At 43.7% G+C, this 27,682-nt stretch overlaps 2 protein-coding genes across 5 annotated transcripts; one reads left to right on the top strand and one right to left on the bottom strand.

Moving 5' to 3' along the window:
- The first annotated feature begins 212 nt into the window (after positions 1 to 212).
- LOC125449337 (zinc finger protein 239-like) lies at positions 213 to 14,707 on the top strand. Of its 4 annotated transcripts, none has more exons than XM_048525047.2 (3): positions 213 to 280; positions 1,044 to 1,127; positions 3,111 to 14,707. In XM_048525047.2, exon 3 carries the CDS (start codon positions 4,574 to 4,576, stop codon positions 5,531 to 5,533), a length of 960 nt encoding a protein of 319 aa, XP_048381004.1. In that variant the 5' UTR covers positions 213 to 280; positions 1,044 to 1,127; positions 3,111 to 4,573; the 3' UTR covers positions 5,534 to 14,707. The 4 variants fall into 4 exon arrangements, with proteins under 4 accessions (XP_048381004.1, XP_059497517.1, XP_059497518.1 ...); XM_059641534.1 differs by having other exon boundaries at positions 1,044 to 3,153; positions 4,101 to 14,707; XM_059641535.1 differs by having other exon boundaries at positions 239 to 1,127; positions 3,111 to 3,153; positions 4,101 to 14,707.
- Positions 12,111 to 24,856, bottom strand: LOC125449339 (gastrula zinc finger protein XlCGF8.2DB-like). The gene is made up of 2 exons (XM_048525056.2): positions 24,744 to 24,856; positions 12,111 to 24,221 (listed from the first exon to the last, which is right to left on the bottom strand). The coding sequence occupies exon 2, from the start codon at positions 23,796 to 23,798 to the stop codon at positions 22,872 to 22,874; it is 927 nt and encodes a 308-aa protein (XP_048381013.1). The 5' UTR covers positions 23,799 to 24,221; positions 24,744 to 24,856; the 3' UTR covers positions 12,111 to 22,871.
- Positions 24,857 to 27,682: the final 2,826 nt, after the last annotated feature.

Genomic DNA, 27,682 nt, shown 5'->3' with positions numbered 1-27,682 from the left:
TCAGAATGTATTCCCTGATTGTGTTGAAGATGCACAGCAACAAAAGGAACAATCTCTTTACACGCCTCAGCTCGCTGTGGGAGCCCATGTGATTGACGTCAGCTCCGGCCCAATAGGAAGGCAGAGGGCGGAGCTGGATGACCAAATGGCAGCAGCTTGTCCTCCAACCAATCGGAGAGAATGACAGATGGGAGAAGTGCAAGTCATGTGATCGCCTTTGTCCGCAGGCGCAGTATCGTTGCGGCTGGAGCTCGGTTGCTAATGGAAGGTGGACGATCCGGTACAAAAATAGAGAACGGCAGGAATATGAACTGAGCATTTGACGCTGACAGAGTAGTAGCTTGCGGCAGAATAATTGCTGTTGTTATGCTTTAGAAATACCCGTAATTCGCTCAGAGCTAAATGTTATCATAGAATCCCTACAACGGGGAAACAGGCTGTCCGGGCCAACAAGTCCGCGCCTACCCACACCCATCTCCATCCCCCAGCTAATTTAAACATCCCTGGACACTTCGGGCAATTTAGCATAGCCAATCTACCTGCACACTCTTTGGACTGTGGGAGAAAACCGGAGCACCTGGAGGATGAAAGTTGCCCCAGGGTGGAATCGAACCCAGGCCCGTGGCGCTGTGAGGTAGTGGTGCTAACCACAGCCGCCATATCGCCCTATGTATTGCAGTTTCATTGTAGGAAGCCTTGTTTTAAGGGTTATAATAATCTATCAAACCATATCCAATTCATATAATTGGGATCAGAACACCGAAATTGCTCTGATTCATCTTTCTGATCCTAGATCAACTCTGTCAACATGTGACTTTCTCATTTTCTAATAATGGATGTAATTTAACTCTACATCTTTCTGGGTTGGGAAATGGGGGTGATTTGAAGAGGAGGATTTACACGTAGCAAAGTGAAAAAAAGAGAAATGTTTTGTCATTTCTAGGCAATCTTGTGGTGGTTTCTAGATTTCTATTCTTAGCTGATAGATTTTTCTCTTGTGAATGAATTCATTTTACGGGATATTAATTGAGAATAATTTGCAGACTGGGAACTCAAAGCAAGTGTCGACAGCAAGCGGAGTCATCAGGATCTGAAAATCTGTGGCATTTAACTGTGGAAGGAAAGAGGTTTGTCTGTTCTGTCTCTGGGAGCTTATTTTTTGATATGTTTGTAACTCAAAAAGCAGCAAGATATTCAAATTTTTGGTTATGTTCCCCCTGGTTTTTGTGCTCAGTCCTAAGCCCTGCATCTGAGAAAGGAGATATTGACCTGAGGAGGAGGATAGATTTATCCAAATAACACCTTGTCTCTGAAAGAACAGCCATATTTAATCCCAATCACCCACTTCATGATTTTTGGCTTATAAACAGCTCATTCTCAAATACCTGCAAACTTCCTTTTAAAATTCCTTATGGACTTGAATTCCAGCACCCCTTCAGGTGGGATGTTCCAGATCCTGACAACTGTGTTGATCCTGAAACTGCTGAAGTCTGTGTTGAGTACAGACAGTTACAAATTACTGAATTGAAAGATGAGATGCTGTTGCCTGAGCTCCCGTTAAAGTGGATTGAAACAGTACAGGAGACTGAGGCCAGCGTGGGTGTGAGGAGACCATGAAAATGACAAGGCTGCACTGACTGCTGCTTAGCTGAATGAGAGTGCATTAGAGTTGGGTGAAAACAGAGTGAGGTTAGACAGGGAGAAAATGAAGCTGAAAGATTGATTGTGGAGCTCAGTCTCGGTCTGGGCAGTTTAGAAAGTCATATGGTCTTAACAGAAACAGAATTTTCTTCTGGTTTTTAAAGAATATATCAGCTTAAATAAAGTTAGGGACTTTTGGTTATAATAGAAGTGCCTGAAATGAAGGGGGAGGTCTGAGCTTAATTAAATTCTCCTTAAAGGGACAAACTAGCTTAATCTGGTGAAAAGCCATGACAAAAGACCTCAGACCCATGGTGTGCTCCTCTTGCGCAACGTGGGAAATAAGCAACTCTTCCAGTGTTGATTATTGTTATGCGTGCAGGAAGGGTGTCCATCTGTAGCTACTGGCTAACTGCTTTTGAGAGCTGAAGCTGTGGGTAGAACCAGTATGGAGCATCCACAATACTGAAAATGTTGTCGTAGCATGTTTAACGGGTTGATCACATAACAAGTGTGGATTACACAGAAAGGGAATGAGTGACCATCAGACAAAGTAAAAGGCTTGGGAGGGAAGTGCCAGAATCCCTAGTCGTCATCATCCCCCTCTCAAACAGATATACCGTTTTGGGTATTGTTTCGGGTGTTGGGTTGACTACTCGGGAAAGCAGCATCAGCCAAGTTCATTGTCACTTCAGATGGCTCTGCTGCATGGAAAGGAAGGAAAGTGAGCAGCATGACTATAGTGATACGGGACTCAATAGTAAGGGGTGCACAGATGGATATGAATCCAGGGTAGTGCGTTGTCTCCCTTGTGCCCGGATCAGGGATGTCATGAAGCAGCTGCAAGATATTCTGGATGGCAGGGTGAACAGCCAGTGGTCATGGGACACATAGGTACAAATGACATAGGAGAACAAAGGGATGAGGACCAATTACTTTAGAACTTTACCGAACCATTAAACAGAACTGGTTTCGATTCCACAAATAACTAGGGTACATAACCTATCTTCACTTTATATTTTGTAATCTATCTCTGTCACTGTCTTCCTTTGATCTTTGGATGTAAGTATTTGTTCAAATTATCCACATATGCTCCACAATACTGGCCTCTCTTTTTACAACCTTTCTTTGCCCCCTTCCTGTGCAGGTGATTCTTTAGAGTCTGTTTATACCATTTATTGCTTTCTCTTCCCTAACGATGCAGTGAACTGCTTTTACTGCCCTCAAACATTTGCTCAATGAGTTCAACTAATCCTTTCACATTAATTTGTTGTTTGAATTTCTAACTTAGTTACCTAAACAGTTGAGAATACTGTAGGATCAGACTCTTTCTTCTACTTTTTGCTAAGTAACAAACTTGGGAATGTGGCTTAACAAGGTGTTTCAAAAATACCTCTATTAAAACCTTGTGTTTTAAACTGACTGTTTACAGAAACCCAAGTAAATTCCCTAATGTTTTTTCTCAACAGGACTCTTCTGTGACCCCCACGGGATCTTTCATTACCTAATCCAGTAAGTCTATATGGAGATCACAAGTCTGGTTGTGAACTTCTGTATGTGGCTCCCAATTCTTTTTGGCCATCACGTGTCAGCTAAAAAGCCCCAGGCAGCCATCTTAGTCTTTGGCTGCTACAATACACATGCTAATGAGACGATGAATAAGAGGACAGATGAGATGAATATATGGCTGCAGAAATTGTGTGTCCGGGAAGGGTTTATATTCCTAAGGCACTGAGACTGTTTCTGGGAAGGTAGGAACTGTACAAGCCTGACCAGTTATCCAGGGCAGAGCTGGAACAAATATTTTTGTTGATGCTTTTGCCAGTTCCATTGGTGAATTTTTAAACTAGTTTGGCAGGAGGATAAGAACCAATGTTTAGGCTCAGACATGTCAGACTCCGATCAGGAAATGGGAGGTTGAACATTATGATTTTTCAGTGGGTGAAAGATAAAATAAAGGATTTAATGAGGATCAAATCTCTCCTCATACATCAATCCTGTGATGCACTCTCTCAATAGCCGGGGGCATCCTTCATTGGCAATGAAGAACAAAGTAACACACAGTACTCTAGGTGTGGTCTCGCCACGGCCCTTTATAGAAAAATATCCCTTCTCCTGTTTTTAAATGCTCTCACAATGAAAGCCAATGTACATTTGCATTCTTCACTGCTTGCTGCTCCTGCCTGCTTCCCAAGAGAGAATCACAGAGAAACATGGAACAATATGGGTCAGAGACTCAAGTAAAATTCTTGAACACACTGTTCTTATCATATCTGTGCTGGTCATCAAGCACCTATTTAAGCTAGTCCTATTTTCCAGTGCTAGGTGTGTAACCTATATTGTAGTGCATTGGATTATCATCTAAACACTTCAAGGTTGCAGTGGTTCCTCCATCTGTCACTATTTCAGATGCTGCTAGACTTGCTGTGTATTTCCATCATTTTCTGTTTTTATTTCAGATTTCAAGTATCTTGCTTCTTTTTCGTAGTCCTTCAGAGGGATTGAAGGGTATGGAGAGAAAACAGGAATTGGATTGTGTTGTAGATGTGTAAAATGCCTGTCCTTCCTTCCTGTTTCTCCGAACTCTATCCTTTTCTGTAGTTTTGGGCAAACACTGACTGCTTCCCTTCCCTAAAGGACATTTATGAACCAGTTCAGTTTTACTGATAATTTCCCTAAGTGTTGGCCTTTAAGTTGATCAGATTAATTTCTGAGTTTCACAGCTGGTGTGTGTTCTTCTGGTTTTTCTCTCTCTCTACTTTTTTTTCCAGTTTGAAATTTTGATACAATTAGCAAAATCAAACAAAACCACATCCAGATCCAGTCACTCTGTCATAACCTAATTATTTCAAGATTTTGAACATTGAAGGAAACAACATTGTTCACACCAGGGAGAAACACATCATCTGTGTGTGGAAGAGTCTGTGAAGTAATGTCCAAACATCAGCAAGATCACACTAGGGAGAGACTGTGGAAATGTGAGGATTGCGGGAAGGGATTTCTTTACCCATCCCAGCTGGAAATGCACCAACGTAGTCACACTGGGGAAAAGCCATTTACCTGCTCTGATTGTGGGATGGGATTCACTCAGTCATCCAACCTACTCAAACATCAGCGAGTTCACACTGGAGAGAGACCATTCATTTGCTCTGTGTGTGGGAAAGGATTCATGCAGACATCTCACTTGCTGAAACACCAGCGGGTTCACACAGGAGAGAGACCATTCACTTGTTCCATGTGTGGGAAAGAATTTTCTTTGTCATCCAGCCTATTGATACATCAGCGAATTCACAATGGGGAGAGTCCATTCACCTGCTCTGTGTGTGGGAAAGGATTCACTTCATCAACCAACCTGCTGAGACACCAGCAAGTTCACACTGGGGAGAAACCGTTCACCTGTTCTGTGTGTGGCAAAGGATTCACTCAGTCATCATCTCTGCTGGAACACCAGCAAGTTCACTCTGGAAAGAGACCATTCACTTGTTCTGAATGTGGGAAAGGATTCACTCGCTCATCTAAACTACTGGTACATCAGCGAGTTCACACTGGAGAGAAACCGTTCACCTGTACCGAGTGTGGAAAAGGATTTACTCACTCATCCAACCTTCTGACTCACCAGCGACTTCATACTGGAGAGAGACCATTCGCCTGTTCGGATTGTGGGAAAGCATTCACTCGGACAATTGACCTGCTGATACACCAGCGAATTCACACTGGGGAGAAACCATTCACCTGTTCAGAGTGTGGGAAGGGATTTGCTCACTCGTCCAACCTGTTGAGACACCAGCGAGTTCACACTGGGGAGAGACCATTCACTTGCTCCATGTGTGGAAAGGGATTCACTCAGTCATCCAAACTGTTAATACATCAGCAAATTCACCAAGAATCATAGTTGAAGGATTTTGCTCTAACTCATAATCAAGGAATGAACTGTGATCTTTGGGCTCTTTGTACTGATGTTATTAATCCCTGCTCAAAACTTGACCTTCTGTTGGGGAAATAAGGCAGGGCAGGTGACTGAGGTGTCAGTAGGGTGATACTTTGGGGCCCATGGTCATAATTCTATCTGTTTTAAAATAGTTGTGGAAAAGGACAGACCTTGTCTAAAAGTTAAAGTTCGAAATTGGAGTAAGGCCAATTTTGCAGGTATTATGCCCCTTAAAAGACCAGCAAGGCTGCCTATATGCAGAAACGCAGGCAATGGGCAAGATGTTAAATGTTTATTTCACATCAGTATGTACTGTGGAAAAGGATATGGAAGCTAGAAAATTTGGAGAAATAAACACTTTTTAAGATGTAACTATGTATATTACAGAGGAGGAGGTGCTGCACATCTTAAAAACACATAAAGATGGATAAATGCCCAGAACCTGATCAGATGTATCCTAGAACTCTGGGAGGTGAGGGAAGTGATTGCTGGGCCCCTTGTTCAGATATTTGGATGGCACGATAGCTTAGTGGCTAGCACTGCTGCCTCTCAGTGCCAGGGACCCGGGATTGAGACTGGGCTTACACTGCTGTCTGTGTGCAGTTTGTACATTCTCCCTGTGTCTGCATGGGTTTTCTCCCACAGTCAAAAGATGTGCAGGTTAGGTGAATTGGCTGTGCTAAATTGCCCATCATGTCGAGGGTGGGAAATGCAGGGGGAAGGTAGAGAGTGGGTTTGGGTGGGATGCTTTTTGGAGGGTCAGTGTAGACTTGAATGGGCTGAATAGCTTGCTTCCACACTGCAGGGATTCTATGATTCTACGACTTGTGTCATTGGTTGTCACAGGTGAGGTGCTAGCAGACTGGAGATTGGCTAATGTGGTGCTGTTGTTTAAGAAAGTGGTGAGGAAAAGCCAGGAAACTTTTGATGAGCCTGACATCAGTTGTGGGTAAGTTGTTCAAGGGAATTCTGAGACATAGGACTTGCAAGTGTCTGGAAAGGCAAGAACTGATTAGGGGTAGTCAACATGGCTTAGTGCATGGGAAATTATGTCTCACTAACCTGATTTAGTGTTTTTGAAGAAGAGACAGAGAAGATTGACAGCAGAGTGATGGATGTTATCTGTATGGATTTCACTAAGGCTTTTGATAAGAATCCACACTGAGTTAACAAGGTTGACTTGAATGTAGAGGATGACGAACGATGGTGGAAGTTTGTTTTTCAAACTGGAGGCCCGTGACCAGCGGTGTGCTACAAGGTTTGGTACTAGGTCCGCTGCTTTTTCTAATTTTATATAAATATTTCCATATCAGAGGAATGGTTACAAAGTTTGCAGATAACACCAAAATTGGTGGTCTCATAGACAGTGAGGAAAACTATCTCTGCTTAGAACAGGACCTTGATCAGATGGGCTGAGGAGTGGCAGTTGGAGTTTTATTTAGGTATGTGTGAGGTATTGCAGTTTAGAAAGGCAAATAAGGGTAGGTCTTACAAACCTAATGGTGGGGTCCTGGCGAGTGTTGCCAAATAGAGACCTTGGTGAACAGGTTCATACTTCTTTCAAAGTGGAGTCGCAGGTAGACATGGAGGTGAAAGAGGTGTTTGATACACTTGCCTTTATTAGTAAGTACATTGAGTATACGAGTTGGAATCTCCTGTTGCAGTTGTGAAGGACATTGGTTAGGCCCCTTTTGGAATAGTGTTCAATTCTGGTTTCCTTGCTCTCGAAAGGATGTTGTGAAACTTGAAAGGGTTCGGAAAACACCTAAAAGGATGTTGCCAGAATAAGAGAGTTTGATGGAAAGGGAGAGGCTGAATAGGCTGGTGCTATTTTCTCTGGAGGGTCAGAGGCTGAGGGGTGACCTTATAGAGGTTTATGAAATTGAGTGGCACGGACAGGGTGAATAGCCAAGGTCTTTTCACCAGGGTAGTGGAGTCCAAAACGAGAGGACATAGTTTAAGATGAAAGGGTAAAGATTTAATAGGGACCTAAAAGGCAACTTTTCCATGCAGAGGGTGGTGTGTCTGTGGAATGAGCTGCCAGAGGGAGCATGGAAGCTGGTATAATAACATTTAAAAGGCATCTGAATGAGCATATGAATAGGAAGGGATTAGAGGGATATGGGCCAAATGCTACCAAATGGGATTAGTCTAATTTGGGAAGTCTGGTTGACATGGATAAGTTTGACCAAAGGGTCTGTTTCTGTGCTGTGGAACTCTAAGGCTCTAAAGGTGCTGAAGTTGTAGATAAAATAGTGTCATAGAGCTGCGCAGTATGGAAACCAACCCTTCGGTCCAACGTGTCCATTCGACCAGATGTCCTAGATACATCCAGACCCATTTGGCTCATATCCCTGTAAACCTTTCCTCTTCATATACACATCCAGTTTGCTTTTAAATTTTGTAATTGTACCAGTTTCCTCCAATTCCTATGGCAGCTCACTTCATACATGCACCACCCTCTGCATGAAAATATTGCTGCTGTAGGTGCCTCTTAAATCTTTCTCCTTTCACCTTAAACCTCTGCCCTCTAGCTTTGTACTTCCCCCATCCCAGGAGAAAAACCTATCCATACCCCTCATGATTTCATCAACCTCCAAAAGGCCACCCCTCAGCCTCCGATGTTCCAGGAAAAATAGCCCCAGGTTATTTGTATGGCTTAGAAAGGATGGGTGCTGGGAAGTTGTTTCCGTTAGGGAGGGAGACTAGGACCCATGGGCAAAGCTTTGGAATCAGAGGGGGTAAATTTAAAATGGAAACGAGGAGACATTTCTTTAGCCAGACAGTGGTGGGCCTGTGGAATTCATTGCCACGGAGCGCTGTGGAGGCCGGGACGTTAAATGTCTTCAAGACAGAGATTGATAAATTCTTGATCTTACAATGAATCAAGGGCTACGGGGAGAGTGCAGGGAAGTGGAGTTGAAATGCCCATCAGCCATGATTAACTGTCGGAGTGGACTCTATGGGCCTAATGGCCTTACTTCCACTCCTATGTCTTATGGTCTTATTTAGCCACTCCCTATACTTCAAACCTTCCAACCCTGGCAATATCTTTGTAATTCTTTTCTGCACTCTTAAGTTTCACAACATTCTTCCTATAGTAGGCAGACCAGAATTGCGCGCACAATTCTATAAGTGGCCTAAACAATGTCCTGTACAGCCTGACCTCCCAACTCATACTCAATGCACTGACCAAAGAGGGCACATATACCAAATGCTTTCTTCACTATCTTATTTATCTGTCTGCAACTCCACTTTCAAGGAACTATGAACCTGCACTCCAAGGTCATTTGTTCAGCAACACTCCCCAGGACCTTACCATTAAATGTATAAGTCCTGCCCTGATGTGTCTTTCAAAAATACAGCAACTCACATTTATTTAAATTTAGCTCCAACTGCCACTCCTCAGCCTGTTAGCTCATCTGATCAAAATCCTGTTATTCTGAGGCAACCTTCGCTGTCCAGGACACCTCAATTTTAGCATAATCTGTAAATTTACTAACCATAATGCTTACATTCACATCCAAATCATCTTTATAAATAACAAAAAGGAGTGGACCATGTTAGCTAACTTCTAGTCATCTGGTACCCCATCTGAGGCTATTGATACAAATATCTCAGTAAGAGAACCAGCAATCACTCTCTTTGATTCCCACAGGGGCCTTGAGTGCACTTGATCAGATCCTGGGGATTTATGCATTTTAAACTGTCCAGCACCATCACCTGTGTAATATGGACAAGTTTCAAGATGTCGCTATTTATTTCCCTATGCTCTACATCTTCCATATACTTTTCCACAGCAAATGCTGATGGATAATATGCATTTTGTATCTCCTGCAGTCCCACACATAGGGGGCCCTATTTGCTCCTTTTTTCCTTTAATGTATTTATAAATTCCCTTTGGAATCTCCTTTTAATGCTATTTACCAAAACTATCTCATGTCCCCTTCTTGCCCTCCTAATTTCCCTCTTATATATACTCCAGCTGCTTTTATAGCCTTCTAGGGATTCACTTGATCTCTGCTGTCTATACCTGACATTTGCTTCCTCCTTTTTCTTGATCCAAACCTCAATTTCTCTTGTCATCCAGTATTCCCAACACTTACCAGCCTTGCCCTTCACCCTAACAGGAACATACTGTCCCTGAACACTTGTTGTTTCATTTTTTGAAGGCTTCCCATTTTCCAGACTTCTCTTTACCAGCAAACATCCACCCCCCCCAATCAACTTTTGAAAGTTCTTGCCTAATACCGTTAAAGTTGGCCTTCCTCCAATTTAGAACGTTACCTTTTAGGTCTATCCTTTTCCATCACTGTTTTAAAACCAATAGAATTATGGTCACTGGTGCCAAAGTGCTCCCCTACGGACACCCCAGTAACCTGCTCTGCCTCATTTCCCAAGAGTAGGTCAAGTTTTGCTCATTCTCTAGTAGGTACATTCGCAGACTGAATCAGGATTTTCTTCTACACTCTTAAATTCCTCTCTATCCAAGCCTTTGACACCAGGGTAGTCCCAGTCTCTGTTTGGAAAGCTAAAATCCTCTACCATAACCACCCCATTATTCTTGCAGATAACTGAGGTCTCCTTACAAATCTGTTTCTTGTTTTCTGGCTGACTATTGGAGGGATCTATGGTACAATCCCAAAAAGGTGATTATCCATTTCTCAGTTCCACCCAAATAACTTCTCTGGACATGTTCACACTTATCCTGCCCAAGTACAACTTATCCCTAACCTAAAATGCCATTCCCCAACTCTTTTGCCTACCGCACCCCAACCCATCCTTCCTATAGGATCTATACACTGGAACGTTAAGCTGCCAATCCTGTTCATCTCTGAGCCATGGCTCTGTAATTGCTTTTGTAATCGATATCCCAATCCCATGTTCCCAACCATGCTGAGTTCATCTGCCTTACCTGTTAGGCATCTTGGCATTAAAATAAATGCGGTGTAATTTATCAGTCTTACCTCTTTAATCTTAATACCCATTGTGTAACTGTAGGATAGGTTTTGATGATGATCACGTTATTGCTGTACATCAACACATTCACACTGGGCGAAGATAATCCACCTGCACTGTGTGAAAAGGGATTTCCTGGTTCATCAGGACTGGTTAATCACCATGCATACCCAAGAATGTATAGGAATTGTTTGTTTTTTGATGCTCCTATTCATTGTATCCAAGCCATGTTATCTGGGCCTGTTTCTGATGATGTTTGTAAAGGCCAGATTTCTGGTTACCTTTTTGGAAGAAAAATGACATAATAGTTTTAACAAAAGCTGACTTGTGCATTGAATCCTTACCTTATCTCTAGCCGGCTAATTTATTTTGGAAGGCTCTCCATCTCTTCCATCCTCACTTCCAACAAACATGAGGAACTCATGGAATTTATTTCATTACTCAGAATGAAGCAGTCAGTACATCCTATAATACTGAAAATTTAGTACAGCATTGGAGTTCTGTGCATGCAAACAGACCATTTGGTCCAATCATACGTGCCAACCATATCGTCCCATTTGGCCTACCCCATCTAAACCCTATTCGTATACTCAAGTGCCTTTTAATTGTTATAATTGTACCAGCCTCCACCACTTCCTATGGCAACTCGTTCCAAACACTCACCACCCACTGCGTGAAAAAGTTACCTCTAAGGTCCCTTTTAAAGCTTGTAGGGGTGGGGTTGGGTTTCAAGTGCTGTTGGCTGTGTGAAAACTTGCCAGTGTGCTGAGATCCAGAGAGTATTCAACATGGTAAAGGACAAAAAGAGACGAAACAAGAGTCAAAAAGGCATTGTCACAGACTAGTTAAGGTACAAGAGGTTTTGTCAAGGGTGAACGGTATTTAATACTTGGATTCTGATGAATAAGGCAGGTGAGTTGAGGATACAAACTGAAATACAGAGTTATAAAGACACTGCTGTCACTTAGACTTGATTACCAGCTCAATATTCCACGATGCAGGGTTTTCATGTGAGGCAGCGGAGATAGTAAAAGAGAAGACATTATTTTGTTCAGGGAATCTATGAAGCAATACAGAGGGATAACTTCTTAGAGTACTCCTCAAATAAACCCATATAGTTAGAACTAGAAGAGCAGTTAAGGAGGCAAGTATAAAAACAGTAGGTTGTGATAGCAGGGGCTTTTAACTTTCCCAACATTAATGAAGTCATCATGGTGTGAAGGGTTTATCAGAATTTGTCAAATACATGCAGGACATCTTTTTCAAGCCAATAAGTAGAAGCCGCAACAAAGAAGGGGAAGGTCCGTGACATAATTTTGGGTTACAAAGTTGAGCAAGTGATTGAAGTGTCAGTGGGAAGCATTTTGCACTGTTGTTAGAACTGTTTTCAATTCAGGATTAGTATGGAAAAGGACAAGAACGGGTCTGAGGTCCTAAACTGGTGCTGCAAATTATGAAGAAAAAAAATGAAGTCTGGCCTTAATTGTAAGGTGTTTAAGGAATTTAAAAATAAGGAGATCTTGTAACAACTGTATAGGATGTTGGTGAAGTCATTCCTGATATTATTTACAGTTTTGGTCCCCACATTCAAGAATGAATGTGCTGGCATTGAATGCAGTGCAAAAGAGATTTGCTGAGCTGCTTCATGGAATGAAGGGGTTGGCCTATCAAGAATAGATGGAGAGGAAGGGAACTTACTGAGGGGAAATTCTAAATCATTTTCTGCCCAGCGTAGGGCTCACACTCTCAGCCCTGCACTTAAGCAGCATGTTGTTATAACAACTGAGCTAACCTGGCCGCTGCAAGAATGTACAAAGAACAAAGAAAATTACAGCACAGGAACAGGCCCTTCAGCACTCCAAGGCTGAGCCAATCAAGATCCTCTGTCTAACTTGTCATCTATTTTCTAACGGTCTGTGTCCATTTGCTCCCTGCCCATCCATGTACCTGTCCAAATATATCTTAAAAGACGCTAACGTGTCTGCGTATACCACCTCCGCTGGCAACGTGTTCCAGGCACCCTTGTAGAAGGTATTTGCTTTATAAAATCCCAAGGTTCCAATGCATTCCTTTCAGTCACATTGTAATCCATCTTTGGCGTTTACTCCAGAATTTAATATTGAAAACTAATTTAGTGATGTTGTTGCTGTCATATTTAAGCAGCCTGTATGACTCCAGTCACTCTGTCAGATGGTGAATAAATCTGTGAATCTACTTCAAGAAACCCATTCATTTCTGCTACAGACTGTAAGAAATGTCCATTTGTCTGCCAAGTCTCACACAACACTTCCAGGACTTTATTTGTTCTATGCATCAGCAACTTCTGCCAATTTTCATGTTATTGACTGCATTTTCAGACATTGGTTAAAAAGATTCCAAGGACCAGAGGTTTCTGATGCGGTTGTGTGGCATCATGCTAATGGTACAGAGAAATAAACAGGCTTAAAAGATGAGGAAAGAAATGTACTTTGTATTTTTCAGTGGAGACTGTTCAGTTACTGTGTTTACAAGGTGTAGAGCTGGATGAACACAGCAGGCCAAGCAGCATCAAGAGGAGCAGGAAAGTTGACATTCTGGGTCTAGACCCTGCTTTAGAACCTGGGCCTGCTGTGTTTATCCAGCTCTACACCTTGCTACCTCAGATTCTTCAGCATCTGCAATTCCTACTATCTCACTTACTGTGTGCTTGTTTCTTACAAAATGGATGATTGCTCTGTGAAGATTTCAGTGTTTAAACAGACTGACACCAAGTCCTTGTGCACAAATATTTAAGGCATTAGACACATAGAAAAACAAACCATCCAAACAAAGAATGCTGGAGAAATTCAGCAGGTCTGTTAGCATTTGCGGAGAGAGAAACAGTGCTAAGATCTTCGAACTAACATGATTTTTCTCTCATCACAGACACTGCCAGACCTCCTGTGTTTGTATGCTGCTTTCTGTTTAACAGCATAAAGCTGTTTTCTCGAGAAAAGAGAAGCTTGAAAGATGACCTGAGAGAATTGGGAAGCTTTGCAGGGATTTGAGGCAAAATTGGTGTTGAGGTTGGGAACCCATGACAGATTTATGAAATGGTAAAAGCCATTATTAAATGGTTCAAGACCTCTCCTGCTCCCTGCAATAACTGCAAAAAGAGAATCCCCCTAGCCTTCACATACCACCCCACCAACCTCCGGATACGACGCATCATCCTCCGACACTTCCGCCATCTACAATCTGACCCCACCACTAAAGAGATTTTTCCAACCTCACCCTCGTCTGCCTTCCAGAGAGACCACTCTCTCCGCGACTCCCTTGTCCGCTCCACACTCCCCTCCAACCCCACCACACCCAGCACTTTCCCCTGCAACCGTAGGAAGCGCTACACCGGCCCCACACCTCCTCCGTCACTTCCATCCCAGGCCCCAAGATGACTTTCCACATCAAGCAGATGTTCACCTGCACATCCACCAATGTGGTATACTGCTTCCTCTACATTGGGGAAACCAACCGGAGGCTTGGGGACCGCTTTCCAGAACACCTACGCTCAGTTCACAATAAACAACTGCACCTCCCATTCCTTAGACAATATGTCCATCCTGGGCCTCCTGCTGTGCCATAATGATGCTATCCATAGGTTGCAGGAACAGCAACTCATATTCCACTTGGGAACCCTGCAGCCTAATGGTATCTGATGAAGGGTCTAGGCCTGAAACATCAGCTTTTATGCACCTAAGATGCTGCTTGGCCTGCTGTGTTCATCCAGCCCCACACCTTGTTATCTTGGATTCTCCAGCATCTGCAGTTCTCAGTATCTCTGAGCCCAATGGTATCAATGTGGATTTCACCAGCTTCAAAATCTCCCCTCCCCCAACTGCATCCCAAAACCAGCCCAGCTTGTCCTCGACTGCCTAACCTGTTCTTCCTCTCACCTGTCTCCTCCTCCCACCTCAAGCCGCACCTCCATTTCCAACCTACTAACCTTATCCCACCCCCTTGACCTGTCCGTCCTCCCCAGACTGACCTATCCTGTCCCTACCTCCCCACCCATACTCTCCTCTCTACCTATCTTCTCCTCTTATGTTAGATGTTTGGATTTTGTTTTCAGTCACAACCAGTGAACCATTTCAATGTTTTCCACTGGTGTTAATAACTCTAGTTCTCAGTCTTTATATGTACCATAACAATTAAATCAAACAGCTTTGTATTCAACATGCAGTATGTTTATTTTTTATGATATCTCTAATACATGTTTGTTCCCATTGAATATCTCTCCCTCCACCATATACAACAATGAATATGAGGAGCTCATGGTGCTTTCTTGACACTATGATTGATACAATCTGATCAGCTGCCTCTGCTGCTTCCCATGAAACTACAGTGTTCCTAACGTTCACCTTTGTCCAAACCCAGAACCTGCATGTTTCTCTGGTTTCTCTCCTACAGTCTGTCATACCCAGTGTGTTACGAATCCCTCTCAACTGGTTGTCAGTCTTTTCTCATAATTCCTTTGCACTTTTTGCTTTTTCACTTTTTGCTTTTTCACCCACTTGCCCCAACTTCTGAACCTTGCACAAATGCATTTTTTATTTTTTTAATCTTAAATTCCATTTTCTTTGACATGCCAGAGCCCTGAATGTGTTGTTCTTCCTTTCCTATTTGACCGTACTGAACCATTTCCTCTTTGAAAGTAGCCCCTTTGTCCCTTCAACCTGCCAGTCCAGTTCTTACTGCCCAGCTCCATTCTACTTGAAGACAGCTCTCCATCAAATGAATTTTCTTACTCTAAATTGATGTTTGTCCTTCTCTGACATTACTCTGCCCCTTACTACACAATGATCACTGTCTCCTAAATGCTGTCCCACTGATATTTTGTCTACTTGGCTCCCATCATTTCCAAGATGTAGGTCCAACAAACCAGTTTTTCTTGTTGAACCGATCACACTGTTTTCGGAAACTCTTGTGCAAACAATCCAGGAAATGTACCGTCACTGCCTCTTACACTACCAGTATTCTAGTCTATTTTTGGGGAACTGAAGTCTCAAAGAACACTACAGAACAGGAACAGGCTCTTCAGCCCTCCAAGCCTGTGCCAAAACATGATACTTTTCTAAACAAGAAATCTCTTTCTGCTATGCAGTTTGTATCCATTTATTCTCTGCCAATTACGAATCAATCAAGACATACTTAAGCATTTTGATTGTATCTGCTTCTCCAACTTCTTCTGGCAATGCATTCTAGGCACACACCACTTGCCTTTCACATCTCCTTGAAGCTTTCCCCTTTCTATCTTAAACCTGTGTCCCCTACTATTGTGATTTCTACCCTGGGAAAAAAAAAACTGTCCACTTTATCCATGCCTCTCACAATTGTGTGAACTTCTCCAGGTTGCCCCATACCTTCTAACATGCAAATGAAAACAAACCAAATCTGTCCAATCTTTCCTCATGGCTAATATCCTCCTAATCAGGTGACCTCCTGGTGAACTGTTTCCTACCCTCTCTAGAGCCTCACATCCTTATGCTGATGTGGCAAACAGAATTGTACACAATATTGCAAATGTAACCTCGCTAAAGATCTATAGGGCTGCAACATAACTTGTCAATTTTTAATGAACAAAAACAAAGTAGCTGGAAAAGCTACCTAACGTTTTGGGTCCAGAGACCATTCCTCACAAGTTGTGTTTTCCCCTTCATAGATGCTGCCAGACCTGCTGAGCTTTTCCAGCAACTTTGTTTTTTTTGTTCCTGATTTACAACATCCGCAGTTCTTAAGGTTTTTGTCAATTTTTATACTCTGCCCTGACCAATGAAGGCAAGCATATCCTATGCCTTCCTGACCATCTTATCCACTTGAATTGCCATTTACAGGGAACTGTGGACCTGTATGCCTAGATCTCTCCCTATGATAATGCTTCTCAGGATTCTGCCATTTACTGTATACCTCTATCCTGCATTAGACCTTCCAAAATGAATCACCTTACATTTGTCAGGATTAAATTTCATCTGCTATTTCTCCGCCCAAGTCTCCAGTCAATCTATATCCTGCTGTATCCTCTGGCATTCTTCCTCACTATTCACAGCTCCACCAATCATACTTACTAATCAGACCACCTACATTCTCCCCCAAATCATTTTTATAATATATCTGTGAATAACAGGGGTCTCAGCACTGATCCTTGCAGAAAAGCACTGGTTACAGATCTCCAGTCACAAAAACACTCTTGCACCACTACTCTCTGTCTTCTATGACAAAGCCTGTTCACCTCACTGTGTAACCTATGTGACTTAAACTTCTGCATCAGCCTGCCATGAAGGACCTTGTCAAAGGCCTTGATAAAGTCTATGTGGACAACATGCATCACGGATTTCTGCAGAGGAGGTCATGTCTCACTAACATAATTGAATTTTTTGAGGAAGTGACAAAGATGATTGATAAAGGCAGGACAGTGGCTGTTGTCTACATGCAGACTACTGAAGCATTTGACAAGTTCCCTCACGATAGGCTGGTCCAGAAAATTAAGTCACATGGGATCGATCCTTGGTAAGTTGGATACAAGATTGAATTTGATTATAAGAGGACAGAGAGTAGTTGTGGAGGGTGTTTCTCTGACTGGAAGTCTGTGACCAGAGATACTCCACAAGATTTGTCATATTTATAAAAGATTTGGATGAAAACGCAAGTTACCTGTTTAATAGTTTTCCTAATGCTGTGAAAATTGGCAGAGTTCAGAATAGTGAGGAAGGTTGTCAAAAGATACAGCAGAATATAGATCAATGGGAAAGTTGGGTGAAGAAATAGCAGATGGACAAGTGTGAGGTAATGCAATTTGGGAGGCCAAATGCAAGAGGAAGGTATTCAGTAAATGGCAGGACCGTTAGCAGCATTGATATAAAGACGGATCTTGGAATCCAACTCCATATAAGCTCCCTGAACACAGTTGGATAAGGTAGTAAAGAAGGCATGCTTTCCTTCATCAATTAGGATATGGTAAAAATGTTGACAAATCATGTGGCAGCTTATGAGACTTTAGTTAGAACACAGAGAATCATAAAATCCCTACAGAGTGGAAACAGGCCATTCAGCCCACTGATTCAATACAGACCCTCCAAAGATCGTCCTGCCCAGACCTACCCTATAACGCTGCATTTCCCACAGCCAGTCCACTTAGTCCGCACATCCTTTGACACTATGTACAATTTAGCACAGCTAAACCTCATAACCCACACCTGGACTGTGAGGAAACCAGACCACCCAGAGGAAATCCATGCAGACATGTACCCAATGCGCAAACTCCACACAGACGGTCAGCCAAGGCTGGAATTGAACCTAGGTCCCTGGCACTATGAGGCAGCAGTGCTAACCACTGTGCCACCCCATTGGTGACAGCAGCTCTGGTCACCACAGTATAGGCAGAATGTGGACACTTTGGCGAGGGTGCAAACGAGGTTTACCAGAACATTGCCTGGATTGGAGTGTATTAACTCATGGAGGTGTTGGACAAACTTGGATTATTTTCTCAAAAGCATAAGAGACTGAGGTATGACCTGGTAGAAATATATAAAATTGACAGGCACGGATGTAGTCAAAGTATTTTTCCCAGGAGAATACTAGGTGGCATATGTTTAAGTTGAAAGGGGGAAAGTTTAAATGAGATGTCCAAGGAAATTTTTTTTTAAATTCACAGAGTGGGGTGGGTGCATGGAACGTGCTGCTTGGGGAGGCGGCAGCAGCCGAGAAGTTGGCAAAGTTTAAGAGGCATTTAGACATACATATGAACAGTTAGGGAATACGGGGATACAGATCAGGTGCAAGCAGATATGATTAGTTTAGAATGGCATCATGGTTGGCACAGATATCTCCACCTGGTCTGACCTACATTCGACTCCAGACCCACAGCAATGTGGTTGACTCTCAACTGCCCTCTGAAATGGCCTAGCAAGCCATTCAGTTATATAAATTGCTACAAATTTTCAAAGAAGTGAAACCGGACAGATCTCCTGGCATCAAACAAGGCACCAGAAAAGACAACAGCAGAAACAACCCTATCGACACTGCAAAGTCCTCTTTACTAACATCTGGTGGATAGTGCCAAAATTGGGACAGCTGTCTCACAGTCTAGTTAAGCAACCGCCTGATATGGTCATATTCAATGTCCCACAATCATCTCACAATGTCTCAAACACCACCATAACCATCCCTAGATATGTCCTGTCTCATCAACAGGACAGAGCGAGCAAACGTGGTGGCACAGTGATATACAGTCATAAGGGAGCTGCCCTGAAAGTCCTCACCAATGGGCTCCGGAGCCCATGAAGTCTCACGGCAGCAGGTTAAACATGGGCAAGGAAACTTCCTGTTTATTACCACGTACCATCTTCCCTTGACTGATGAATTGTACTCTGCCATGTTGGACAACACCTGGAGGAAGCACCGAGAATGGCAAGAGCACAAAATTTACTCTGGGTGTTGGGATTTCAATGTTCACCACCAAGTGTGTCTTGGCAGTGGTACTACTGATCAAGATGGTGGGGACCCAAACAACATAGCTGCTAGACTGGGTCTGCGGCAAGCAATGAAGGAACCAAGAAGAACTTGACCTCATCCTTACCAATTTGCCAGCTGCAGATGCAACTGTCCACAACAGGTAAGAGCAACCACTGGACAGTCCTTGTGGAGTCAAAATCCTGCCTTAGCATTGAGAATGTCCTCCATTGTGTTATCTAGCAGTATTATAGTGCTAAATGGGATAAACTTCAAACAGATCTAGCAACTCAAGACTAGGCATCCATGCAGCACTTTTGGCCATCAGCAGCAACAAAATTGTACTCGAGCACAATCTGTAACCTCAAGGCCTGACATATCGCCTACTGAACCATTACCATCAAACAAGGGGATAAGCCCAATTAAGCCACTCAACATTAGATGGCTCCATAAATATTCCCATCCCCAATGAAGCAAGAGCCCAACACATCAGTGCAAAAGATAAGGTTGAAGTTTTGCAGCTATCTCAGCCTCCTTCAATGGTCCCAGCAGTACAGATATCAATTTTCAGCAAATTCGATGCACTCCACTCCAAGAAATAGTTGGAGGCAAAAGCTGTAGGTCCTGACAACATTCTGGCAAAACCAAAGATGCACTCCAGAACTTACGACTCTGATAACAAAGCTCTTTCAGTCTAATTATTACATTGCATCTATCCAACAATGTGGAAAGCTGCCCAGATATTTCCAGTACACAAAAGTAGGACAAATCCTCGCAGCGCCAGGGACCCAGGTTTGATTCTACTGTCAGGCGACTGTCTGTTTGCACATTCTCCCCTTGTCTGCGTGGGTTTCCTCTGGGTGCTGTGGCTTCCCCCCATAGTCCAAAGATGCTAAATTGCCTGTGGTGTCCAAGGATATTTGGGTTAGGTGGGTTAGACATGGGGAAACGCAGGAGTTGGGGAATGAGTTGGAGTGGGCGGTGTGGACTTGTTGAGATGAATGGCCTGTTTCCACACTGTAGGGATTCTATGAATGAAATCCAACCCAGACAATTACCGCCCCCTCAGTATACTCTCGATCATCAGTAAAATGACGGAAGGTGTCATCAATATTGATACCAAGCAATACCTGCTCAGCTGTAAGCTACTGTGATGCTCAGTTTGGATTTCACCAGGGCCACTCAGCTTCTGACCTCATAACAGCCAGAGTTCAAACATGGACAGAACAGCTGAATTCCAGAGGTGAGGTGAGAATGATGCCACATTCAATCAAGTGTGGCATCAAGGAGCTCTAGCAAAATTGGAATCAATGGATGTTGAGGGAAATCTCTTCGGTAGTTAGAGTGATACATGGCACACAGGAAGATGGTCGTGGTTGTTTGGAGTAAATCATCACAACTTCAGGTCATCTCTGCAGGAGTTCCTCAGGGTAGTGTCCTATACCCACCCATTTTCAGCTGCTTCATTAATGACCTGCCCTCCATCATAGGGTCAGAAGTGGAGATGTTCACTGATGATTGCACAATGTTCGGTACCATTCGCAACTCCTCAAATACTGAAGCAGTCCATATTCAAATGCTACAAGATCTGGACAATATCCAGGCTTGGGCTGACAAGTGGCAAATAACATTTGCGCCACTCAAGTGCCAAACTATGACTGTCACCAATAAGAGACAATCTAACCACCATGCCTTGACATTCAATGGTGTTAACATTACTAAATCCCCCACTACCAACATCTTTGGGGTTACCACTGACTAGAAATGCAACTAGACTTGCCATTATAAACACAATAGCTACAAGAGCAAGTCACAGGCTTGGAATACTGCAATGCCTATCTGCCTCCTGACTCCCAGGACCTGTCTATCATCTAAAAGAAACAAGTCAAGATAGGTTGCGCTCCAACAACACTCAAGAAGCTTGACACCATTCAGGACAAAGCAGCATACTTGATTACTCATCCACAAACATGCACTCCCTTCAGTGTTGATGCTCACCAGCAGCAGTGCGTACTTGCTACAAGGGGCACTGCAGAAATTCACCAAAGATCCTCAAACAGCACCTTCCAAACCCACGACCACGTTGATCTAAAAGGACAAAGGCAGGAGATGTATAGTAACACAAACACATTCAAGTTCCCTCCAAGCCACTCACCATCCTGACTTGGGAATATAATCGCCATTCCTTCACTGGCACTGGGTCAGAATCCTGGAATTCCCTCCCCAATGGCGCTTTGGGTCAGCCCACAGCCGTTGGACTGTCATGGCTGAAGGCAGCATGGTGGCTTAGTGGTTAGTACTGCCACTTCACAGCGTCAGGGACCAGAGTTTGAGCCCAGCCTCAGGCAACTGTCTGTGTTGAGTTTGCAGGTTTCTGCCTGGCGCTCCAGTCTCTTCCCACAGTCCAAAGGTGTGCGAGTTAGGTGGATTGGCCGTGCTAAATTACCCAAAGTGTTCAGGAATGTGCAGGTTAGGTGTGTTTGCATGGGAAATGCAGTGTTATAGGGTAGGGGTATGGGTCTGCTCTTCGGAGAGTGGGTGTGGACTTGTTGGGGCAAATGGCCTTTTTCCACACTGTGGGAATTCTTGATGTTGGGCAGCTCATAATCACCTTCTCACATGTAACTAGAGATGAGAAATCAAAGCACAGCCAAAGACACCCAAATCCCACAAATGAACAAATCTAAAAAAAATTAAACCCCTGCACACTGACAGATCAAAGCACACATGACGCTAGTTCAAAATCCAAACTCTAAAACAGATAACACACACACACACAGATTATATAGATATATATATAAAATAAATCTCTTCATAAAACCTAAATATATATACACACATATTTAATATAGACCTTGCATCAAAACTGCTGCTATCAGTCACCTGTCTTTAAGTTCCAGATAACAAGGTTTTGAGAGCACAGGCTTCAGAAACCAACATCTGAGTTCTGAATCAGCATGAGTTTATTCTACATGTGATTGAAGAGACGGCTATAGGTAGTCTCTGCTTTGCATATAAGAATTCTGGTTCAAAAAAAAATCTCACCGCAGACTCAAGTTCACAGAAGTTGTTTAACATTTCAAGTAGGATGTTATTTAGCCTGGTCCAGGTGTGGATCTGTTGATGTTTAAAGTCAGAGACAACAGGCTACAAGTATGGGCCAGATGATCCATGAGCCTTCGTAGATCAGTTTGTGTGAGCGATCAGTGCACTGTCAGTGTAGGGTAGAAGAATTCTCCAATTAAAGGTGTGCTTTATTTTTGTCTTTGTTTTCAGTCTGGATTGATTGTAGAGCTCACTGTCTGACCTGGCATACAGGTAAACTCCTTCATATCAGAGGAGAACGCCAAGGCCGACAGAATGAAGAAGAAAATGCAAAACCAAGTGGGGGCTTCAACACAGCCCAATTTCACATCATTCTTCATCCTGGACCTAAAGATGTGATGCTGTCAATCTGTGCAATTCAGGGCAATGAAGGGAACAGTTAGCCCTGGGAACTCATCTCCTTTATCAGCTTTCTTTTTGTAAATTGATAATTTTTGTGTTTTCCCTTCCACAAGACATCTGTTCTTCTCACCAAATACTGATCTCAAATTCAGGATCACCAATAGTGTTTTTAAGAAGGGAAATTGTTGCCCAAAACATCAGCAACATATCCAGATTACCAAACTACAGCCAGTTATAGATGTGTTAACATCAGTTGAAACAATCTAATATTGTCGGACTGTCAATTTTGGAAGTGATCAACAACAGCGATAACAGCAAATCCAATTCTTTCATAAGATAAGGAAATCATTGGTTGGGTCATCATTAGGTGGCCACAAAGATTATGGTGGTGAGTTTCCTCCTTGAACTGCTGCAGTTTACAAGTTATTGAGGTTCACCTATGAGCTCGCTTGTGCGTCACTAGGTTGAAGGACCGAGTGAATCCCTTCCCACACACAGAACAGATGAATGGCCGCTCTCCAGTATGAACTCGCTGGTGAGCAAGGAGAGAGGATGAACACCTGAAACTCTTCCTACAGGAAGTGCAGTTGAATGGCTTCTCCTCTGTGTGAATTAGCTGGTGTGACTCAAGGGCGGATGATACAGTGAATCCCTTCCCACATGCTGAGCAAGTGAATGGTTTCTCCCCCGTGTGAATTCGCTGGTGTGCAATCAGGGTGGATGACTGCCGGAAACCTTTCCCACAGGAAGTGCAGCTGAATGGCTTCTCTCCGGTGTGAACACGCTGGTGTCTCAGCAGACTGGATGACTGAGTGAACCCTTGCCCACATACAGAGCAGGTGAATGGCTTTTCACCAGAGTGAACTCGCTGGTGTTCAACAAGAGCAGATGAATGCCTGAACCTTTTTCCACAGGAGGTACAGCTGAATGGTTTCTGCTCAGTATGAATTCGCTGGTGTGATCGAAGGCCAGATGAATGAGGGAATCTCTTCCCACACACGGAACAGTTGAATGGTTTCTCCCCAGTGTGAACTCGATGGTGTATATTCAAGTCAGATGAAGACATGAACCTCTTTGCACAGTATGTGCAGCTGAAGGGCCTCTCCTTGGTGTGAATCCGCTGGTGTAACATGAGGCAGGATGTCTGCGTAAATCCCTTCCCACACTCTGAACAGGTGAACGGCCTCTCCTCAGTGTGAATTCTCTGATGTGACACGAGTTTAGTTGTCTGAGTAAATCCCTTCCCACATACAGAACACGTAAATGGCTTTTCTCCAGTGTGAACTCGTCGGTGGATTTCCAGCTGGGATGGGTAATTGAATCCTTTACCACAGTCCTCGCATTTCCACGGTTTCTCCATGGAGATATTATCCTTGTATCTCTTCAGGATGGGTGATCAATCAAAGCCTTGACCACACAGTAATTCAGCACAATATCTCCACACGGCAAATGGTGTAAATGTTTTCCCAATCTTCTTGATTGGTTAAAATTCTTTCCACAGAAAACTCACTGGAATGCTCTCACTTGGAATGTGAGACTGTGTAATGCTCTTTCCACAGTCTACTCACTGGAACACAATCACTCAGGGGTGCGGGTGTATGTCTCACTGGATTCTTGTCACTCACTGATGTTTGAAATCATTTCCCACAGTCAGAACAAACATTTCTCTTTCATGTTCAGAATCAAATGGTACTCAGGTCCTGACAAATTGCACTAGTTAACCAGACCTTAGCAGGAAATTTGGTTTGTATTTAATATCTCCAAAGCCTTCTCTTCAAATATCCTGCAAAAGGAGTTTACAAAAGTCATCACTAGGAGTGCAGGATAGAAATTCAGAAATAAATTGCAGATTCTAATGAATATTATTTTCCTCTCTTATTCCCGGTTCCACGACTGCTTTTTCGGACTGAAATCCAGATCTATCTCCCCTTTTTCCCCCTATTCCCAATTTTCTATCCTGTCTCGAGATTAAATTTTCCAGCTGCTGCCTGCAGACTGAGAATTCAGGTTTTGGGGTACCCAGCGGATGTTGATAAATTTTCCCCGCCCACTTCCGGGGTTTGCTTTCTGATCGGAGCTTCATTGATTCCCCTAAAGTGCGACACGCCTTTCCCTCACCAAGATGGCGGCTGGTTGCCCGGGTAACCAGGCTGGGTTCCCGCCCTCACCAAAATAGTAGTCAATCGTTTTCACAATCACCAACCGTAAATCCGCTGGTGAGCGGCCTCAGGCCTCCGCTGGACTTCATAAATTTGCAAGCCCCCTCCTCTCCCAGTTTACATTCCCACTTGGTCTCGCAACCTACTGTCTATCCCCGGGAACCTTATCGCTCGGGCCTGGCGACAACTCCCCGGTATATTATCGAAGCATCGCCGCAACCAGCCCCCTCCCACACTCGCCGGCACCACCTCCGTCCCGGTCGAGGTTGACGGAATGGGGGCGGGCTGCATGACGTCGGTTCCTGTCCAATTGTAAGTGGGCGAGGCTGGAGGTTAGAGCCGGAAGGGACTATCCTCCAACCAATCGGAGACAGAAGGGCGGGGCTATATTTGTGGCCAGCCCACATGACTTTAAATGAGTTCTGAGGATGGGTTACCGGACCTGGAACGTTAACTCTGTTTTCTCCTCCACAGATGTCAGACCTGCTGAGCTTTTCTAGCAACTTTGTTTTTGTTCCAAGTGAGCCTGAATTGCCTCAGAGATAATGGGAACTGCAGATGCTGGAGAATTCCAAGATAATAAAATGTGAGGCTGGATGAACACAGCAGGCCAAGCAGCATCTCAGGAGCACAAAAGCTGACGTTTCGGGCCTAGACCCTTCATCAGAGAGGGGGATGGGGAGAGGGAGCTGGAATAAATAGGGAGAGAGGGGGAGGCGGACCGAAGATCGAGAGTAAAGAAGATAGGTGGAGAGAGTGTAGGTGGGGAGGTAGGGAGGGGATAGGTCAGTCCAGGGAAGACGGACAGGTCAAGGAGGTGGGATGAGGTTAGTAGGTAGATGGGGGTGCGGCTTGGGGTGGGAGGAAGGGATGGGTGAGAGGAAGAACCGGTTAGGGAGGCAGAGACAGGTTGGACTGGTTTTGTGATGCAGTGGGTGGGGGGGAAGAGCTGGGCTGGTTGTGTGGTGCAGTGGGGGGAGGGGATGAACTGGGCTGGTTGAGGGATGCAGTAGGGGAAGGGGAGATTTTGAAACTGGTGAAGTCCCCATTGATACCATTGGGCTGCAGGGTTCCCAGGCGGAATATGAGCCTGAATTGCCTGTTTTTTTTTCACGAGGCTCTTCAGAGATGTTGCTCTATACCTCTTGGGCCGATGGCAGTTGTACCCAGGCATCTCGGACCAAGAGTCGGGACACCATTACAGCGCCATGTAGATGTCCATAAAAATGTTGAGTCCTCTCCGGCGGGGAATTAAATTGCACTCTCCGCGTGACAGGTGGGAATCGTGAGCACTCTACTTCAGAGGACCCTGACCGACATTGAGTCATATCTAATAAAAATCGAAAGAACTGTGAATGCTGGAAATGAGAAACAAAAGCAGAAATTGCTGCAAAAGCTTCCCGAGAGTATGGGTTATTGGACCTGAAACATTAACTCCCATTTCTCTCTAGATGCTGTCAGACCTTTTTCCAGCAATTTCCGTTTTTGTTCCAGAGTCATATCTGTTGTCCACACTCGGTGTTGCCTACGAATGACTCCAGACCCACAGCAATGTGGTTGAATCTTAGCCAAGCTCTCTAAGAGCTTCACAACGTTCCTAATGTGTGGGACCCATACATAATGGTTGCATTCCACAGGGATATAACTGAAAACTGGGATTACAGTCCCAGTCTCTGTTACACCTTCATATAAGAGAATGGAAATAGATTCACTAGAGAATGTATGGCACAGTTTGGCAAAGATAAAACCAAAACTAACGTTGTTTCAGCCTCAGCAACAGCAGAGTGGGGATGTTTCAGAAGAGAGAAAACTGAAGGGTGACCTAATAGAAGTCTTTCAGCTGTTGAAATAGTTCAATAATCCAACAGGGATTACATAAGAAACCTTTTTACTCAGCAAGTAGTGAGAACGTGGGACTCGCTCCCACAGTGAGTGGTTGAGGAAAACAGCAGGGCAAAGTGAAGACACATGATTAAAGTAGGGATCTCTCATAAAATTGTTTCAGATATAGTAGGAACTGCAGATGCTGGAGAATCTGAGATTACAAGGAGTAGAGCTGGATGAACACAGCAGGCCCAGCAGCATCAAAGAAGCAGGAAAGCTGATATTTCCAGCCTAGACCCTTCTTCAGATTTTTCTGAAGAAGGGTCTAGGCCCAAAACATCAGCCTTCCTGCTTCTCTAATCCTGCTGGGCCTGCTGTGTTCATCCAGCTCTACACCTTGTTATCTCTAATAAGATGTTTGCTTATCTCCTATGTGTAGTTCCAATATTCCAGCTGGGGACTAGGTTATCAAATGTGGTTCCTGACGAATAAAAATAGGCAAACAATGCAAATATTTCGAAGGAAAATTTATGTGTCTCAACAAAACTTTCTAGCTGTCCACTAAAATAATGTGGATACCAGACTTCTCCTGAACTATACCCAAAATAAGTCCAACTGGACAGTACAGAATTCAGAATAACTTTTTCTGTTGGTACTGCAGAACTATTTTGTAGTACTTTGCAGTTCAACACATTGATAATGTCTTTAAAATACTATGACACTTGATGGCTATAAACTTGTGGGGCCATGAGGATACACCAAGGACTGACAGAGCCAGCATAGAGTGAGGATGGTGTGCAACATGGAGGAGAGCTTGCAGGTGCTGGCCTCGTGTAACTGCTGTCCCTGTTCTTCAACATTTGAAGAGGTTGAGCATGGATGTTGTTGCTGATTAACAACAGATTCAATTCCTGTATTCACCTGTGAATTTGTTCATGTTTCCGCAGAGTTAATGACCGAGTGAATCACTTTCCACACTCAGATCATGATGAATGGCCTCTCCCCTGTATGATTTCACTGGTGTTTCTGTAGGCCAGATAAATTTCTGAATTGCTTCCCACACTTGGACCACTTAAATGGTTTCTTCCCAGTGTGAATTTGCTGGTATCTCAGCAGACTTGATGACTGAGTAAATTATTTTCCACAATTAGAACAGGTAAATGACCTCTCCCCAGTGTGAACTCGCTAGTGCGTCTGCAGACAGGATAACTGAGTTAACCCCTTTCAACAGTCAAAACAGGTAGATGGGCTCTTGCCAGTG

This window comes from Stegostoma tigrinum, chromosome 42 (assembly GCF_030684315.1).
Source record: "Stegostoma tigrinum isolate sSteTig4 chromosome 42, sSteTig4.hap1, whole genome shotgun sequence".
Classification (NCBI taxonomy): Eukaryota; Metazoa; Chordata; class Chondrichthyes; order Orectolobiformes; family Stegostomatidae; genus Stegostoma; species Stegostoma tigrinum.
Note: the sequence above shows the minus strand (reverse complement) of the source record. Positions and strands in the feature narration are given on the sequence as shown.